At 52.2% G+C, this 20,146-nt stretch overlaps 1 protein-coding gene across 2 annotated transcripts in view; it reads right to left on the reverse strand.

Annotated features, from left to right (window-relative positions):
• Positions 1-20,146, reverse strand: part of cadm4 (cell adhesion molecule 4) — a 250,119-nt gene that overhangs the window by 115,098 nt on the left and 114,875 nt on the right. For both annotated transcript variants that reach the window (XM_087981089.1, XM_087981090.1), the window contains exon 2: positions 5,307-5,453. In XM_087981089.1, the coding sequence (XP_087837215.1) occupies positions 5,307-5,453 (147 nt within the window). The remainder of the gene's footprint in view (positions 1-5,306; positions 5,454-20,146) is intronic.

Consider the following 20,146-nt stretch of genomic DNA (forward strand, 5'->3'; position numbering starts at 1 on the left):
TTGGAAAAGGTTATAAGAGATAGGATTTATAATAATCAAGAGAGGAATAAGTTGATTAGGGATAGTCAACACGGTTTTGTGAGGGGTAGGTCGTGCCTCACAAACCTTACTGAGTTCTTTGAGAAGGTGACCAAACAGGTGGATGAGGGTAAAGCAGTTGATGTGATGTATATGGATTTCAGTAAGGTGTTTGATAAGGTTCCCCATGGTAGGCTATTGCACAAAACACAGAGGTATGGGATTGAGGGTGATTTAGTGGTTTGGCTCAGAAATTGGCGAGCTGAAAGAAGACAGAGGGTGTGGTTGATGGGAAATTTCACTCTGGAGTTCAGTTACTCGTGGGGTACCGCAAGGATCTGTTTTGGGGCCACTGCTGTTTGTCGTTTTTATAAATGATCTGGATGAGGGCGTAGAAGAATGGGTTGGTAAACTTGCAGATGACACTAAGGTCGGTGGAGTTTGGATAGTGCCAAAGGTTACAGAGGGACATAGATAAGCTGCAGAGCTGGGCTGAGTGGTGGGAAATGGAGTTTAAAGTGGACAAATGTGAGGTGATTCACTTTGGAAGGAGAAACAGGAATGCAGACTACTGGGCTAATGGGAAGATTCTTGGTCGTGTGGATGAGCGAGAGATCATGGTGTCCAGGTACATAGATCCCTGACTGTTCCCACCCAGGTTGATAGGGTTGTTAAGAAGGCATACAGTGTGTTGGTTTTTATTGGTTAAGGGATTGAGTTTCGGAGCCATAAGGCCATGCTGCAGCTGTACAGGACTCTGGTGCGGCCGCACTTGGAGTATTGTGTACAGTTCTGGTCACCGCATTACAGGAGGGATGTGGAAGCTTTGGAAAGGGTTCAGAGGAGATTTACCAGGATGTTGCCTGGTATGGAGGGAAGGTCTTACAAGGAAAGGCTGAGGGACTTGAGGCTGTTTTCGTTAGAGAGAAGAAGGTTGAGAGGTGACTTAATTGAGACATATAAGATAATCAGAGGGTTAGATCGGATGAAAGCCTTTTTCCTCGGATGGTGATGGCTAGCACGAGGAGATATGGCTTTAAATTGAGGGGTGATAGATATAGGACAGATGTCAGAGGTAGTTTCTTTACTCAGAGAGTAGTAGGGACATTGAACGAACTGCCTGCAGCAGAGGTAGACTCGCCAACTTTAAGGGCATTTAACTGGTTACTGATAGGCATATGGATGAAAATGGAATAGTGTAGGTTAGATGGGCTTCAGATTGGTTCCACAGGTTGGCGCAACATCGAGGGCCAAAGGGCCTGTACTGCGCTGTAATGTTCTATGTTCCATTTATCCAAATTATACTGCATCTGCCATTGATTTGCCCACTCACCCAACCTGTCCATTTCATGATGGACGATCTCTGCATCCTCATCATAGTTCGCCCTCCCATCCAACTTAGTATCATCTGTAAACATTTGAGATGTTGCATTTTGTTCCCTATATCTAAATCATTAATGTATATTGTGAAAGTCTAGGGTCCCAGCACCAATCCCTGTGGCACCCCACCAGTTACTGCCTGCCAATTTGAAAAGGGCACCATTAATTCCTACCCTTTGTTTCCTCTCTGCCAAACAGCTTTCTCTCCATCTCAGTTCACCTCCCCCAATCCCATGCGCTTCAATCTTGCACAATAATCTCTTAAGTGGGAGTTTGTCAAGTGTGTTCTGAAACTCGAAATATACCACATCGACTGGCTCCCCCTTGTCAACTCTCCTCATAGAATTCCAACAGATTGATTTCCCCTTCATAAATCCATGCTGACTCTGTCTGACCCTGCCACTGCTTCCTAAACTCCCCGCTATGAAGTGAAGTCCATTTGAGACTGCGTCTGTACCACCGATTAAACATCTCACCATGATCAGCAACTACCCCTCAGTCTGAGGGTAACCTGTCCGTTGGGTGCATCTTGCTGCAGTAATCAAACAGGCTTATCCACGTCCCAAAGACCTGTGACCATCGGGGTATCCTGATGCGCCTCGGCACATACTCCAGGAATTCCGTATCCTGTTCTCAAAAACCTTGAACCCCACCGAAAACATGGACTGACCCTCAGCCCTGGCAGCCTAATCTTTGCTGCCAACTGCACGTCATTTATTTCAACAGAACCCAAGGCTTGCACTTTCTGCTGCTGGTAATTTAATTTCTCTGGATGTTTGACACTCTTAGTGCCCTGCAGCTGTATCAAAACACAGTGCCAGGTAATAAAGGAATGGTGTAAAATGAAGTATGAGGTTTGCAAAGGCATATATTGGCACAGGGCGCAGAGGGACTATGGGGGTGTGGGTGGGGGTGGCATAGATTGCCGTAGAGGGCATCAGGGGCCAGGGGAGAGTGGGCTGTCAGCATAGCCTAGGACGCAGAGGCAGGGATGCATGAGGTCGGGATGGGGCACAGGAAGATTCCAGGGTTAAGTGAGGCGGGGGGTGAAGGGTCAGAATTGAAGGGTCTTACATACCGGGAGGGGACATCAACTCTGACTCCTGTCCTGGGTCAAACGTCATGGTTGCAGACACCTCAAACCCCTCCCTGTCACACCCTCCTGTCCCAACGCCTCCACAAACGTAACCCCCACCTCTACGGGTAATTTCTCTCACTCTTGGGGGTCAGAGGTGTTTCTGAATCCTGCTTGGTGCCTCAGGGATGATCAGTCAGATCCCAGTCCATTGGGAACACGCAGCCCCTCTGCATTTCGAGAGGGGATAGCTTTTCGACTCTGTATGGCCCAGGGTTATGAATATAATACAGCTCGAGGAGATGGGAAACAGCAGCAAAACTGATCAATTTCTCGGGGGACACAGTAAATCCAATTGTATCACACTGAAACATCTGCTATGAAATCTAGCGCAGCAACAGACAGCGTTGGAAACAGAGATATTAAATCTCAGAGTCAACCAAACTCCGACACAACAGAAGGCAATGTCTCAGGCTGGTCCGATTATAACATTGTGGCGGACCCTCTGACAGTGCGGTGCTCCCTCAGCACTGACCCTCCGACAGTGCACACTCCCTCAGCACTGACCCTCCGACAGTGCCCACTCCCTCAGCACTGACCCTCCGACAGTGTGGCACGTCCTCAGCACTGACCCTCCGACAGTGCGGCACTCCATCAGCACTGACCCTCCGACAGTGCGGCACTCCATCAGCACTGACCCTCCGACAGTGCGGCGCTCCCTCAGCACTGACCCTCCGACAGTGCGGCACTCCCTGAGCACTGACCCTCCGACAGTGCCCACTCCCTCAGCACTGACCCTCCGACAGTGCGGCACTCCCTGAGCACTGACCCTCCGACAGTGCCCACTTCCTCAGCACTGAACCTCCGACAGTGCAGCGCTCCCTCAGCACTGACCCTCCCACAGTGCGGCACTCCCTGAGCACTGACCCTCCGACAGTGCCCACTCCCTCAGCACTGACCCTCCGACAGTGCGGCACTCCCTGAGCACTGACCCTCCGACAGTGCCCACTCCCTCAGCACTGAACCTCCCACAGTGCAGCACACCCTCAGCACTGACCCTCCAACAGTGTGGCACTCCCTCAGCACTGACCCTCCGACAGTGCGGCACTCCCTCAGCACTGACCCTCCGACAGTGCAGCACACCCTCAGCACTGACCCTCCGACAGTGCGGCACTCTCTCAGCACTGACCCTCCGACAGTGCAGTACTCCCTCAGTACTGACCCTCCGACAGTGCAGTACTCTCTCAGCACTGACCCTCCGACAGTGCAGTACTCCCTCAGTACTGACCCTCCGACAGTGCAGTACTCACTCAGCACTGACCCTCCGACAGTGCAGTACTCCCTAAGCACTGACCCTCCGACAGTGCAGCACACCCTCAGCACTGACCCTCTGACAGTGCAGCACTCCCTCAGCACTGACCCTCTGACAGTGCGGCACTCTCTCAGCACTGACCCTCCAACAGTGTGGCACTCCCCCAGCACTGACCCTCCGACAGTGCAGCACACCCTCAGTACTGACCCCCCGACAGTGCGGCACTCCCTCAGTACTGACCCCCCGACAGTGCAGCACACCCTCAGCACTGACCCTCCGACAGTGCAGCACACCCTCAGTACTGACCCTCCGACAGTGCAGTACTCCCTCAGTACTGACCCCCCGACAGTGCGGCACTCCCTCAGCACTGACCCTCCGACAGTGCGGCACTCCCTCAGCACTGACCCTCCGACAGTGCGGCACTCCCCCAGCACTGACTCTCCGACAGTGCAGTACTCCCTCAGTACTGACACTCTGACAGTGCCCACTCCCTCAGCACTGACTCTCCGACAGTGCGGCGCTCCCTCAGCACTGACTGTCAGAGAAAGCAGCAATCACTCGGAGTTAGTAAACAGACCCATTTCCAAACACAAACTAATTAAAGACTGGAAGCCCTTTGCTGGCTGTTTGTGAATTGAGCACATGGAGCGGTGTTACTCGCTAAAGGGGACTGAAAACATGGACATTGTGAGGATGTGTCCTCGTGTCCGGCAATCTGGAACAAAGGGTCATTGCCTTGGGATAAGGGAGAAGCAGAATTAAAGCAGGGATGTGGAGGGAGGCTCTCTCTGAAAGGATTCACTTCGCCAGAGTGCCGCTGGGACACTGAGTAACTTTGAAGTGGCATGTTCGGCAGGGTGGCTCAGAGGTTAGCACTGCTGCCTCACGGCGCCAGGGACCCGGGTTCGATTCCAGCCTCGGGCGACTGTCTGTGTGGAGTTTGCACATTCTCCCCGTGTCTGCGTGGGTTTCCTCCGGGTGCTCCGGTTTCCTCCCACAGTCAAAAGGTGTGCAGGTCAGGGTGGATTGGCCATGCTATATTGTCCCATCGTGTCCAGGTTAGGGTGGATTGGCCATGCTACATTGTCCCATAGTGTCCAGGATAGGGTGGATTGGCCATGCTACATTGTCCCATAGTGTCCAGGATAGGGTGGATTGGCCATGCTACATTGTCCCATCGTGTCCAGGTTAGGGTGGATTGGCCACGCTACATTGTCCCATCGTGTCCAGGTTAGGGTGGATTGGCCATGCTACATTGTCCCACACAGGTTGGATTGACCATGCGAAATATAGGGAGAAAAAGTCGGGGTGTGGGTCTGGGTGGGATGCTCTTGGGAGGGACAGTGTGGACCCAATGGGCCGAATGGCCTGTTTCCGCACCCTGGGGTTGCTAAGAGTGAGAGATGTTTACATTGCAAAGGGTTATGGGAAGGGTAGGAGAGTGGGCCTGAGGCCATGATGGTGTTGAATGACCCGTTCTCATTCCTGCATTGTTGTACCCACCAGGGGAACGCCACTTACCCCGTGTGCCATTGAAGAACAGGGTTTGGCGATATGGGTTTTGGATCACCACAATCGAGCCATCGTAACTGTGTAGTTTACAGGTAATCTCGGCAGTGTCTCCTTCCATCACGGTCACATTCTCTGCCTGAACCACCTGGGTCTTTACTGTCGGGGAGAAACAGAGAGAGATGTCAGAGTATAACCATGCTTTCAGACTCCTATTCCAACCACATGCACCCAACCCAACTCAAAACCCCTTCGCCGCCAAAGGAACAAGGGCACAGCAAGATCCCGCAAAGAGCAACGTAGTCATGACACACATCTTTCTTTCCCTCTCATGTCCCCCATACTATGCAGGGCAGAATCTGGCCCTCCAACAGTGCGGCGCTCCCTCAGCACTGACCCTCCGACAGTGCAGCATTCCCTCAGCACTCACCGCTGACAGTGCGGCACTCCCTCAGCACTGACCCTCTGACAGTGCCCACTCCCTCAGCACTGACCCTCCGACAGTGCGGCACTCCCTCAGCACTGACCCTCTGACAGTGCCCACTCCCTCAGCACTGACCCTCTGACAGTGCCCACTCCCTCAGCACTGACCCTCTGACAGTGCCCACTCCCTCAGCACTGACCCTCTGACAGTGCGGCACTCCCTCAGCACTGACCCTCTGACAGTGCCCACTCCCTCAGCACTGACCCTCTGACAGTGCCCACTCCCTCAGCACTGACCCTCTGACAGTGCGACATTCCCTCAGCACTGACATATCAACGGGAGGGGGTGATTGTGGGACTGAATCCCGCAGGGAGGGAAGGATGGGGAACGTGGGACTCGCTCCCACAGGGAGTGGTTGACGTGAATTATGTCAATAGATCGAAGCTATGGAGAGATGGGGTTGGTGATGGGGTGAGTGTAATTGAGTTCGAGAAGGGGGTGAGTGTGGAATTGGGGGATTAATTTGACACAGGGATCTGTTGACCAAGTGGAGCTCACTATCTGGAAGACTAATTGACCTAAAAGGCTGTGAGGTGCAATAAGGAAGCAAGCCTTTCCCAACGAGAATTCAGATGATGGACCAAAGGGTCTCTGTCCTGTAGCAAAATTTGACTCCTGCAGCATTTCAAATGAACAGGTTCAGAGGCCAGTGATGGATGTGTCACACAAACAGAAGAAAGGGAATAATTTGTCGACATTGACAGAGAAGCTGCGGTCTCAGTGTGAACAGGTAATTTGTTTCAAATCTTGCAGCAGGTTAATAACACGGGCAAAGCATTTTCACCACAACCTCATCATTTATCGCCGAGGGCTCTCTGTTGTTCATCAACAGAGACTGCTCCGAACACAAAACGCACTGACCTCATCAGGTCTGGTCTCCAGGGAGACAGACCCCTTCCCTGCCAGTCCCTGGTGGAGCTTTGCTCACTCTCTCACTGCCCACATTCACAACAAACAGGACTGGCATTTCACTCACACCTTACACCCCTCACAGCCAACGTCGCATGTCTGCAGTCACTTTTACACGTTCGCAAACAATGCAGTCAATTTAACAGAGCCACGCATACACTGATCCTCCCACAGTGCGGCACGCCCTCAGCACTGACCCTCCGACAGTGTGGCACTCCCTCAGTACTGACCCTCCGACAGTGTGGCACTCCCTCAGTACTGATAGAGATACAGAGGAATAGACAGAGAGGGAGAGAGAGGGACAGAGAGGGACAGAGAGATAGAGAGGGAGAGAGAAGGACAGAGAGATGGAGGCAAATAGACAGAGAGGGAGAGAGAGGGTCAGAGAGATAGAGGGGGATAGACAGAGAGGGAGAGAGGGACAGAGAGATAGAGGGGGATAGACAGAGAGGGAGAGAGAGGGACAGAGAGATAGAGGGGGAATAGACAGAGAGATAGAGAGAGACAGAGAGATAGACAGGGATAGACAGTGAGGGAGAGAGGTGGACAGAGAGAGAGAGGGACAGAGAGATAGAGGGGGATAGTCAGAGAGGGAGAGAGAGATAGCAGGGGATAGAGAGAGAGGAAGAGAGAGATAGAGGGGAAAATACAGAGAGTGAGAGAGAGGGACAGAGAGATTGAGGGGAATAGACAGAGAGAGAGAGACAGAGAGATAGAGGGGGATAGAGGGAGAAGGGGAGAGAGAGATAGAGGGGAATAGACAGAGAGGGAGAGAGAGACAGAGAGATGGAGGGGAATAGACAGAGAGGGAGAGAGAGGGACAGAGAGATAGAGGGGGATAGAGAGAGAGAGAGGGACAGAGAGATAGAGGCGGGTGGGCAGAGAGAGAGGGAAGGAGAGATAGAGGGAGAAAAACAGAGAGTGGGTAGAAATAGAAGGAGGTAGATAGAAGGAGCGAGAGGGTGAGAGACAGAGGGATATAGACAGAAAGGGACAGAGAGAAAGAGGGGGATAGATGGAGAGGGAGGAGAGAGAGAGAGGGAGATGCAGAGGGAGACAGACAGAGGGAGAGAGGGTGGGAGAAACATATGGAGATAGACTGTGAGGGAGAGATAGAGGGAGAAAGAGGGTGGGAGAGACAGACGGAGATAGACAGAAAGGGGGAGGGAGAGAAAGGGAGCTAGAGGGAGTTGGAGAGGAAAAAAGGGAGGATGAGCAGTAAGACAGAGGAAGGGGAATGGAAACAAAGGGAGGGAGATGGATGGAGAGGGAGAGAGATGGATGGAGAGGGAGGGAGATGGATGGAGAGGGAGGGAGATGGATGGAGTGGGAGGGAGATGGATGGAGCGGGAGGGAGATGGATGGAGAGGAAGAGGGATGGATAGAGAGGGGGGAGATGGATGGAGTGGGAGAGAGATGGATGGAGAGGGAGGGAGATGGATGGAAAGGGAGGGAGATGGATGGAGAGGTAGGGAGATGGATGGAGAGAGAGGAAGATGGATGGAAAGGGAGGGAGATGGATGGAGAGGTAGGGAGATGGATGGAGAGAGAGGAAGATGGATGGAGAGGGAGGGAGATGGATGGAGAGGGAGGGAGATGGATGGAGAGGGAGAGAGATGGATGGAGAGGGAGGGAGATGGATGGAGAGGAAGGAAGATGGATGGAGAGGGAGAGAGATGGATGGAGAGGGAGGGAGATGGATGGAGAGGGAGGGAGATGGATGGAGAGGGAGAGAGATGGATGGAGAGGGAGGGAGATGGATGGAGAGGGAGAGAGATGGATGGAGTGGGAGGGAGATGGATGGAGAGGGAGGGAGATGGATGGAGAGGGAGGGAGATGGACGAGAGAGAGGGAGATGGATGGAGAGGGAGGGAGATGGATGAGAGAGAGGGAGATGGATGGAGAGGGAGGGAGATGGACGAGAGAGAGGGAGATGGATGGAGAGGGAGGGAGATGGATGAGAGAGAGGGAGATGGATGGAGAGGGAGGGAGATGGACGAGAGAGAGGGAGATGGATGGAGAGGGAGGGAGATGGACGAGAGAGAGGGAGATGGATGGAGAGGGAGGGAGATGGACGAGAGAGAGGGAGATGGATGGAGAGGGAGAGAGATGGATGGAGAGGGAGGGAGATGGATGGAGAGGGAGGGAGATGGATGGAGAGGGAGAGAGATGGATGGAGAGGGAGAGAGATGGATGGAGAGAGAGAGAGATGGATGGAGAGGAATGGAGATGGATGGAGAGGGAGGGAGATGGACGAGAGAGAGGGAGATGGATGGAGAGGGAGGGAGATGGATGGAGAGGGAGAGAGATGGATGAAGAGGGAGAGAGATGGATGGAGAGGTAGGGAGATGGATGGAGAGGGAGGGAGATGGATGGAGAGGGAGGGAGATGGATGGAGAGAGAGAGAGATGGATGGAGAGGGAGGGAGATGGATGGAGAGGGAGGGAGATGGATGGAGAGGGAGGGAGATGGATGGAGAGGGAGGGAGATGGATGGAGAGGTAGGGAGATGGATGGAGAGGGAGGGAGATGGATGGAGTGGGAGGGAGATTGATGGAGTGGGAGAGAGATGGAGGGAGAGGGGGGAGATAGATGGAGAGGGAGAGAGAGGGAGATAGATGGAGAGGAAGAGAGATGGATGGAGAGGGAGAGAGAGAAGGAGAGGCCGGGAGAGATGGAGAGAGAGAGAGGAGGAGGCAGGGAGAAAGGGAGGGAGATAGACAGACAGGGAGACAGAGATGGACACAGAGAGGGAGAGGCAGAGGGAGATAGGAAGTGTGGGAGTGAGGAGACAAGGAGAGGTAAAGTGAGATAGAGAGAGTTAGAGAGCGATAGAGAGGTACAGAGAGGGAGAAGGAAAGACAGAGCAAGTTGGAGCGATGGAGGGGGATAGAGAAAGGGAAAAGGAGAGATAGGTGATTGAGAGAGGGAGAAAGAGAGATAGGGAAGGCAGAGAGAGGGAGAAGAAGAGATGGCGGGAGATTGAGAGGGGTGGTTGGAAAGAGAGGGAGAGGGTTGAAAAGTTTGGTCTGGCTCATTTAAAACAGAGACTGTGTGATTTGTATTCTCACAGACGGTGGTGAGTGTTTGTAACTTGCCCTGAGAAGGAAGTGGCAGCAGAATCCTTGAAGGTGTTTCAGGCAGACGTTGAGACAGGTTTGTTAGAGGGGTAGGCCCCAGTGGGGATATCACTGGACCCAGGTAATGCTCTGGGGGTCTGGGGTCAGATCCATCCACAGCAGCTAAAGATCAATAAAGAAATTGGAGTTGAGAATCTGACAGCCAGGCATCTATTGCCGATTGTCGGGAAAACCCACCTGGTTCACTCCTGACCTTCAGGGAAGGAAAGTGCCATCCTTACCCGGTCTGGGCCTACATGTGACTCCAGACCCACAGCAATGTGGTTGACTCTTAACTGCCCTCTGGGGCAATTAGGGATAGGCAATAAATGCCGGGCCTAGCCAGTGATGCCATCATCCTGTGAATGAATACAGCCAGAGAGAGGTTGTGGAAGGTTATTCAGGAGAGCAGGAATGTGGTCAAGTCAACTGTGACCTTATTCAGATGTGGTACAGGATTGAGGGGCTGAACGTCTTCATGCAGCTCCTAACTCAGACGCTCGCAGGAAGGAGAGAAACAGACAACGAAGGAAGATGAAGAGAGAGGGAGAGAGCACAAGAGAGGAAGATAGAGAGAAGGAGAGACTGAAAGGGGAAACAAAGAGAGAGAGAGAAAGAGAGAGGGTGGGTGAGGCTGAGGGAGAGCCTGATAGCGTAGGAGGGAAAATGAGAGAGAAAGAGAGAGCGAGAGAAGGAGGGTTGCACAGTGAGTGTAAGAGGGATCCTTAGAGTGGGAGTGAGAGCGAGAGAAGGTGATGAAGAAATAGAGAGAACGAGAGATGACGCGAGCAAGAGAGGGGCAGGAGAGATTGAGAAGGGGAAACGGAGAAAGAAAGTGAGGAAGATGGAGAGAGGGAGAGTGAGAGAGGAAGATGGAAAGAGAGAGAGTGTGTTAACGTTACAGAGAGGAGTGAGGAGGCTGCGAGGTGGTCAAGGCCACACAGATCAAAAGACTGATTGATTTAGAGTGAGCCAAGAGCTTGTCGAGCCTAAGGAGAGTTTTATTACAGCACCATTGTCTTTACAAGGTTGGGTTTTTGTCAAATAGTTTTGAATCGGCAAGGGACCTGCGCACAGCAAATCTGTTTTTAATATCTCAGCAATTGTGTTAGCTATTCCAAAGGGACTGTCTGCCTCACAAACAGACAATACAACATTTGGTTTCGGAATCAGTTATGTACGTTGGCATAAAATAATAACATAAATATTTCACAGGCTCATGATGCATCTCTGTGGTGGGAGAGCACTTGCATTGCTCAAGCACCGCTAGTCAGCTCAGGACAAGGCGAACGTTACACAGGCAGCGGGGTCCTCTGATTGTGAGGAAACATCACAACCAACAGTGCGGCGCTCCCTCAGCACTGACCCTCCGACAGTGCGGCACTCCCTCAGCACTGACCCTCCGACAGTGTGGCACTCCCTCAGCACTGACCCTCCGACAGTGCGGCACTCCCTCAGCACTGACCCTCCGACAGTGCGGCGCTCCCTCAGCACTGACCCTCCGACAGTGCGGCGCTCCCTCAGCACTGACCCTCCGACAGTGCGGCGCTCCCTCAGCACTGACCCTCCGACAGCGCGGCACTCCCTCAGCACTGACCCACCGACAGTGCGGCGCTCCCTCAGCACTGACCCTCCGACAGTGCGGCACTCCCTCAGCACTGACCCTCCGACAGTGCGGCACTCCCTCAGCACTGACCCACCGACAGTGCGGCGCTCCCTCAGCACTGACCCTCCGACAGTGCCCACTCCCTCAGCACTGACCCTCCGACAGCGCGGCACTCCCTCAGCACTGACCCTCTGACAGTGCGGCACTCCCTCAGCACTGACCCTCCGACAGTGCGGCACTCCCTCAGCACTGACCCTCCGACAGTGCGGCACTCCCTCAGCACTGACCCTCCGACAGTGCGGCACTCCCTCAGCACTGACCCTCCGACAGTGCAGCACTCCCTCAGCACTGACCCTCCGACAGTGCCCACTCCCTCAGCACTGACCCTCCGACAGTGCGGCACTCCCTCAGCACTGACCCTCCGACAGTGCGGCACTCCCTCAGCACTGACCCTCCGACAGTGCAGCACTCCTTCAGCACTGACCCTCCGTCAGTGCCCACTCCCTCAGCACTGATCCTCCAACAGTTTCTCCTGAATTATTCTCCGAATACATCTCCTGAAGTTAGATGCTTCAATTAAATTACTTTCTCAACCCGCTGTGTTCATCCCCAGGAGCTGACATCAGGAGTTCCTTGGCATAAGGAACTCCCCGCTCTAACCATCTTCAGCTGCTCTGTCAATGCCTCAGAATAATCAGAGGTTGCACATTTTCTGATAACTGCACATGCAGTCAGGGCACCAGTTGCAGCAAGACCTGGACAATATCCTGGTTCGGGCTAACAAATGGCAATTCCCAGTCACACCGTACAAATCCCTGGCAATATCCAACAAGAGAGAGAACCTTAAGCTTTGCCTCTTGATGCTCTATGCTGGTACCACCACTGAATCCCCCACATCCTGGCGGTTAATATTAAACAAAGACTGAACTGAACTGAAGTAGCTATATAAATACAGTGGCTCCAAGAGCAGGTCAGAGGCTAGGCATCCATCGAGCTTGACAGGATTACTGAGAATCTGTCTCTCCCCCACTCACTACAGGGTCTAGAATGGAGGGGGCGGGGGGTTCAGATGGTCACAGTGTCAGGATAAGATGTTGGACCGAGATGTTGCCAACCTTCATTCTCAGGGCTGTGAATGTTTCTGTTCAGAGCTGAGCGATTCCTGTGAACAATCTAACTGGCTGCGTGTCCTTGACGTACATCTGGAATGGAAATGTGAAGGGAGGGTCTGCGTCCTAATATTTTTAAATATAGTGTGGTGAAATGAAAGAAAGGGGACTTAAAACCAGAGTTTTAAAGGATTGCTGCATGTTTTGAGGCACATGTAAAGAGAAGCTTACAGCAAGCATTGTTTATCGAGCTGCGAAGGGAAGGAGTTATTGAACTGGAGCTGAGAGCTCATTTAGACACTTGAAGCTCCTGTTGGTAACAAACCACTGATTGGTCTATGGACTGGTGACCAATTATTCAGGCCAACAACCGTGTGATTGGTTCTGAGATCACTGTGAAGCAGATACAGAAAGAAGTGATCAGATCTCCAGCGGCTCAGGAGCTGTCTCTCTGTTCCCCGCAGTAAAGAAAAACACCTCACACCTGAAGAGGGACCAGCTCACCTTTCCTTCAGCTGGCGGCAGGTCAAGGGGACCTTTCATTGGTGAAACAGCCACCCTGTGACTTCTGCAAAGCAGGGGATGCATTCAGGAAAAGAAAATGGAGAAAAGAGCTTTCTGATCAGCAAAGAGCCAACCTGGGAAAATCTTGAGAATGAAGACTACTGGACTGCATTCAGCATCTTCCCTCTGCCCATGTGTTACATTGCCCCTGTTTATGTCTGCCTATGCATATGTAAGGGGGATGTTACAAGGGGACCAGAGTTACACTAAAAGTGTTCTGTGCCAATGAGTTATAATTGTTCACCACTATCTATTTATTGTTTATTTATTTGGTATAAATAATGACTCCTGTTCTTGGTTTTTACTTTCTAACAACCTTGATCTGAAAATTTTGGGTACTCTTTAAAGTGGCTAACTTGCGTGACGAGTCTGGGAACAGAGCAGGGTAATTACCAGCGCAGAGCTGTACTTAAGAACTTCCCACGCACTGATAGGAGTAGCACAACCCATCCTGGGTTTTAGAATCCTAGAATCCCCACAGTGTGGAAACAGGCTCTTCGGCCCAACAACTCCACACCGACCCTCTGAAGAGGTAACCCATCCAGATCCATTCCCCGATAATTTAACATCTGACTAATGTACACAAACTACACATGCCTGAACACTTTGGATAATTTAGCATGGCCAAACCACCCTAACCTGCACATCCCTGGGAACTATCGGACAATTTAGCATGGCCAATCCACCCTAACCTGCACATCCCTGGGCACTATGGGACAATTTAGCATGGCCAATCCACCCTAACCTGCACATCCCTGGGAACTATCGGACAATTTAGCATGGCCAATCCACCCTAACCTGCACATCCCTGGGCACTATGGACAATTTCCCATGGCCAATCCACCCTAACCTGCATATCTTTGGACTGTGGGAGGAAACCCACGCAGACACGGGAGAATGTGCAAACTCCACACAGACAATCGTATAAGGCTGGAATCGAACCGGGGTCCCTGACGCTGTGAGGCAGCAGTGCTAACCACTGAGACACCGAGTTGGAGTGCTCCAATTTGGTTCAGGAATCTCGGAACATCAGGAACCGAGACGTGCTGGGAACATGAAACACGAGATCTGACACTCTTCCCCCAGAGACAGCTGAGGTTGACCCATCATTGAGTTCACCCAAAACCCGGGTCGATCGGGTGTTGAGAACTGAGGGGGTAGGACAGGGGAAGGTTGAGGGAGAAGATCCATTAGGATTTAGGTGAAAGTGGGAAGCAGGCCTGATGGACTGAATGGCCTCCTCCTACTCCCTTAACGTGTTGCTGTGAAATTTGGTGGAAGGCTTGAAATCCTCTCTCTGTTTGAAATCCTCTGTTGGGAGGCTAGGCAAATCCAGCAATGTCTTTGGACCTTAAGCAGTGACAGACTTTATTGTCCCTGTGAGAGGTGGGAGTGGTGAGGGGAGGTTAGTAAGAAATGTTCAAACCCTGTCTTAAAGCCCCAGCATGACGTTCTCAGCTCCACACATCCCCCTGCACTCAGATGGGATCTTGCTGTGCAGACTTGGTCATGCTACAGCGGTGCTCCCATGCCGTTGCAGTGCCCCTGCCTGGTGGGAGGAGGGAACAAAGAACATTACAGCACAGGAACAGGCCCTTCAGCCCCTCCTAGCCTGTGCCAATCCGGATCCTCGATCTGTCTATTTTCTAAGGATCTGTCTCCCTTTGTTCCCTGCCCATTCATGTATCTGTCTGGATACATCTGAGATGATGCTATTGTGCCCGCCTCTACCACCTCCCCTGGCATTGCGTTCCAGGCACCCACCCCCCCTCTGTATGAACAACTTCCCACACACATCTCCCTTAAACCTTTCCCCTCTCACCTTGAACTCGTGACCCCTAGTAACTGAGCTCCCCTACTCTGGGGAAAAGCTTCTTGCTACCCACCCTGTCTATCCCTCTCATGATTTTGCAGGCCTCAGTCAGGTCCCTCCCCTCAACCTCCATCTTTCTAACGAAAATAATCCGAATGTCCTCAACCTCTCCCCATAGCCAGCACCCTCCATCCCAGGCAACATCCTGGTGAACCTCCTCTGCACTCTCTCCAAAGCATCCACATCCTTTTGGTAATGTGGCGACCAGAACTGTACGTAGTATTCCAAATGTGGCCCAACCAAAGTCCGATACACCTGTAAACATGACCCGCCAACTCTATTGTACTCAATACCCCGTCCGATGAAGGAAAGCGTGCTGTATGCCTTCTTGACCGCTCTACCTACCCACGATGCCACCTTCAGTGAACAATGGACCTGAACACTCTCTGTACATCAGTGTTCCCCAGGGCTTTTCCATTGACTGTATAAAAGTTGATGATATGACATGTTGAGCATTAGTAAACCAAAATCTCTTGGGAATGTGACCGTGGGAACCCAGAACAGATTAAAAAAAACTCTCAGGGAGCGAGCGAGCATGACGGAATTTTTAATAAGTGCGGATAATATCGAGAAAAGCGCTGAGGGGAGTGTTTTGAAGCCTTTGTTGAAAAATAGCAAAAAAAAACAAATCAAAAAATGAACCAGTTCCCTTCAACATTGACTCCAGAACTTGAGCAAATTCATTGAAAATTATTGTCCCCTCACAGTATATATTGGCTTCAGAAAACACAGGGTAGTTACCATGGCAACATCAAGTGAACCATTCATTCCTCTATCAGTGCTGACCATCAGCAAGTTTAACGATACAAACATAAACAGAATTGTCTTCCAAACTGTCCCCATCAAACATTCCCAGACGTGTACTGCATGCAGTGAGGTACAATGTAGAGCTTCCTGAAATATCTCCACAGAGGCCGGTCTCTCATCATCAAAGCCCCCCCCCCCCCAACTTTATTTACATGGGGAGAGTCCCTGATGCTGAGCCAGCTCCCTCAGTGCCAGCTCTCAGAGTGAATAGAACCCCTGACACGCCTATCTGTCAGCCAGGGCTCCCTGATTAGACCCAGGTTAACAGCCCCAATCAGGGATCCCGATTCGATGAGGTCCGTCCGAATGACCTCGTTACAATCATTACACTTCCTATACACTTTTAAACTGAAAGTAAAACTCCCTTTACTCTGTCTGTCCCATCAAACACTCCCAGGGCAGGGACAGCACTAAAGCTCCCTCTACACTGTCCCCCATCAAACACTCCCAGGGTAGGGACAGCACTAAAGCTCCCTCTACACTGTCCCCCATCAAACACTCCCAGGGCAGGGACAGCACTAAAGCTCCCTCTACACTGTCCCCCATCAAACACTCCCAGGACAGGGACAACACGGGGTTAGATACAGGGTAAAGCTCCCTCTACACTGTCCCCCATCAAACACTCCCAGGACTGGGACAGCACGGGGTTAGATACAGAGTAAAGCTTCCTCTACACTGTCCCCCATCAAACACTCCCAGGACAGGGACAGCACGGGGTTAGATACAGAGTAAAGCTGCCTCTACACTGTCCCCCATCAAACACTCCTAGGACAGGGACAGCACGGGGTTAGATACAGGGTAAAGCTCCCTCTACACTGTCCCCCACCAAACCCTCCCAGGACAGGGACAGCACGGGGTTACATTCTGGGATAATCCTGTTCTCCCCGTAACACGTGGAAATATTACCCCGAGACCGATCTACCCAAAAGCCCGTCTTCAAAACCCAAACTCAGTCCAGGCCGCAGGCTGTGGCTGAAGCTGAAACACCGAATCATTTCCTGGAGGGGTTCGACTGAGTTCACTGGGACTAAAGGGATTGTACGATGTGGGGGAGAACCCGGGAGCAGGGGACTGAGTTGGATGGTCAGCCCTGGTCTTATGGACGGGTGGAGCAGGCATGGATGGGCTGAAAGGCCTCCTCCTGTTTCCCTGTGGATTTCTGTGTCTACCTCGAGCAGGGCCCCTTTGAACCCCAATCGGGGCTCCTTTTGAACTCTGTACTTTGCTGTCACTCCTGCTGTGAAATGACTGCCTTCTGGCTCCATCGATTCCTCGGCTCCTGGACTCTCCCAGGGTACACTGAGGAACGGTTCAGAAACCCACGGCATCCCCATCACAATAGAGTGTGGTGTGGTGGTTAGCACTGCAGCCTCACAGTGCCTGGGCCCTGGGTTTGAGTCTGCGTGTAGTTTGCACATTCTCCCCGTATCTGTGGGGGTTCCCTCTGCACCTCAAATGCTGGCACCAAAAGGTTTGTGTTATAATGGAAGGCTAAGAGCTAACCTTACAGAAGTTTATAAAATCATGACGGGTATAGATTTAGTGAATGGCTGGTGCCTTTTCCGCAGGGTGGGGGGATTTAAAGACGGGGGGTGGGGGAATATTTTTAAGGGGAGAATAGACATTAATGGAAGGTGTCTTTTCCAGAGGGTGGGGGATTTAAAGACTGGGAACATAACTTTAAGGTGAGAGGGGAAAGATTTAAAAAGGTTATGAGGAGAAATTTTCTTTTTACACAAAGTAGTTTGTGTGGGGAATGAGCTTCCTGAGGAAGTGGGGGTGTGTGGGGACAGTTACAACGTTTAAAAGACATTTGGATAAGGACATGAGCAGGAAAGGGTTGGAGGGAGATGGGCCAGGAGCAGGCAGGTGGGACTGGTTTAGGTTGGGTTTAGAGTCAGTTAGACCAAAGGGTCTGTTTCTGTGCTGTCGGGTTGGTTAGGTGGATTGGCCATGCTGAATTTCCCATGGTGCATGGGGATGTGCAGGCTAAGGTGGGTTAGCCACGGGAAACGCAGGGTTACAGGGACGGAGGGAGAGGCCAGCACTGGGTGAGACACTCTTCGCTGCGCACTCAGAGGGCGGAATGGCCTCCTCCCATACTGTGGAGGTCCTCCGAGATTTATGAGGCCGTCCTCAAGTGCCAAGTGCTGGAACGTCTCCAGGAGAAGCCAGCCGCGGCATGTCAGGAATGCCGGAGCTCAACGGCAGCATTGTTCCGCCCTCTCCAAATTCCATCCGGCATTCCAGAGGCTCGGACTCAGAGGACGACCTCCAACCCTACACTACACAGCTCGCGGCCCCGTGTGGGAGGGATGGCGTGTGCCCCCCACCTCCTCCTATTGCCCCTGTTGATTGTTAAAAATCTTTTGAACACGCTCCCCCCACATCCCCCCGCCACTGCAACAAAGACAAATGCAATCTCCTGAGCGAGTAGGCCTCAGGCTCCAACCTAGTCCTCCCTTGAGAACCATACCCCACGCCATCCCTCAACAAAAAGAAATGTTAGCTCTTGAACAAGTAGGCCTCAGCTCTGGCCTAGTCTTCCCTTGACAACCAGACCCCATTGCCATGGGAGATGGAGGCCGGAGTTGGGAGGTCAGAACGGGGTTTGAGGGTGGACCGGGTCTGACCAGTTGCGATGTGAAACGGACCCCCTCCCCCCGGCCGCATCTACAAACTCAACCCCACCTCCCCACGCCAGAGGTTCTGCATTGCAATAGCGCCTCCTCGGCTGCCGGGATGGGGGAGGGGATGGCTCCCAAAAGAACTTCCCAACCCCACACGGCCACTGCTAATGCCCAGGAAGCACCGGCGGCCATTTTCCACACAGCAAGCTCGCGCAAACAAGCGCTGTGAGGTATAAGCGGCTGAAACTTTCCCAAATTGACGTCGGTGGATGGATTACCTTGGAAATATCGGTGCCAGGATCTTTACTGGCCACACAGGGAGAGGAGGGCGGTCAGACAGTGCCCTGGGTTCTGAGGAATGGACCCTCTCTCCATGCCTGGACTCACAGGCATGTTCTCTCGCGGTGTTAAAATTGCTGCTCATCACCGAGTGAAAGTGTCTGATTGCTCCCATGCTGAGCAAGTGATAAATTGTGAAATAAATTTGGCGCAGCATATTCTGAGGGAATTCGCTTTGGGTATTTAATTAGCAGAGTGATGGTGTTCATTCAACAATACAATTTTCTTTAAAGTAAGATTGCACCTTCATGCTGCTTGACTAAGGAAATGCTGTTCAGGTGTAAGTGAGTGTGTGAGGGTATGTGTGTGCAGGAGAGTGAGTGTGTGAGAGAGAGTGTGTGATGGTATGTGTGTGCGGGAGAGTGAGTGTGTGAGAGAGAGAGTGTGAGGGTATGTGTGTGCGGGAGAGTGAGTGTGTGAGAGAGAGAGTGTGATGGTATGTGTGTGCAGGGGAGTGAGTGTGTGAGAGAGAGAGTGTGATGGTATGTGTGTGCAGGGGAGTGAGTGTGTGAGAGAGAGAGTGTGACGGTATGTGTGTGCAGGAGAGTGAGTATGTGAGAGAGAGTGTGTGATGGTATGTGTGTGCGGGAGAGTGAGTGTGTGAGAGAGAGAGTGTGACGGTATGTGTGTGCAGGAGAGTGAGTATGTGAGAGAGAGTGTGATGGTATGTGTGTGCGGGAGAGTGAGTGTGTGTGAGAGAGTGTGTGATGGTATGTGTGTGCGGGAGAGTGAGTGTGTGAGAGAGAGAGTGTGACGGTATGTGTGTGCAGGAGAGTGAGTGTGTGAGAGAGAGAGTGTGACGGTGTGTGTGTAGGAGAGTGAGTGTGTGAGAGAGAGAGTGTGATGGTATGTGTGTGCAGGAGAGTGAGTGTGTGAGAGAGAGAGTGTGATGGTGTGTGTGTGCAGGAGAGGGTGTGTGTGAGAGAGCAAATGTGATGGTATGTGTGTGTAGGAGAGTGAGTGTGTGAGAGAGAGAGTGTGATGGTATGTGTGTGTAGGAGAGTGAGTGTGTGAGAGAGAGAGTGTGATGGTATGTGTGTGTAGGAGAGTGAGTGTGTGAGAGAGCGAGTGTGATGGTATGTGTGTGCGGGAGAGTGAGTGTGTGAGAGAGAGAGTGTGATGGTATGTGTGTGTAGGAGAGTGAGTGTGTGAGAGAGCGAGTGTGATGGTATGTGTGTGCGGGAGAGTGAGTGTGTGAGAGAGAGAGTGTGATGGTGTGTGTGTGCGGGAGAGTGAGTGTGTGAGAGAGCGAGTGTGATAGTATGTGTGTGCGGGAGAGTGAGTATGTGAGAGAGAGAGTGTGATGGTATGTGTGTGCAGGAGAGTGAGTGTGTGAGAGAGAGTGTGTGAAGGTATGTATGTGTGGGGGAGTGAGTGTGTGAGAGAGAGAGTGTGAGGATATGTGTGTGCAGG

Source organism: Chiloscyllium plagiosum, unplaced genomic scaffold (assembly GCF_037043375.1).
Source record: "Chiloscyllium plagiosum isolate Xiang-an unplaced genomic scaffold, Cpla_swu_hap1 HiC_scaffold_38, whole genome shotgun sequence".
Lineage (NCBI taxonomy): Eukaryota > Metazoa > Chordata > Chondrichthyes > Orectolobiformes > Hemiscylliidae > Chiloscyllium > Chiloscyllium plagiosum.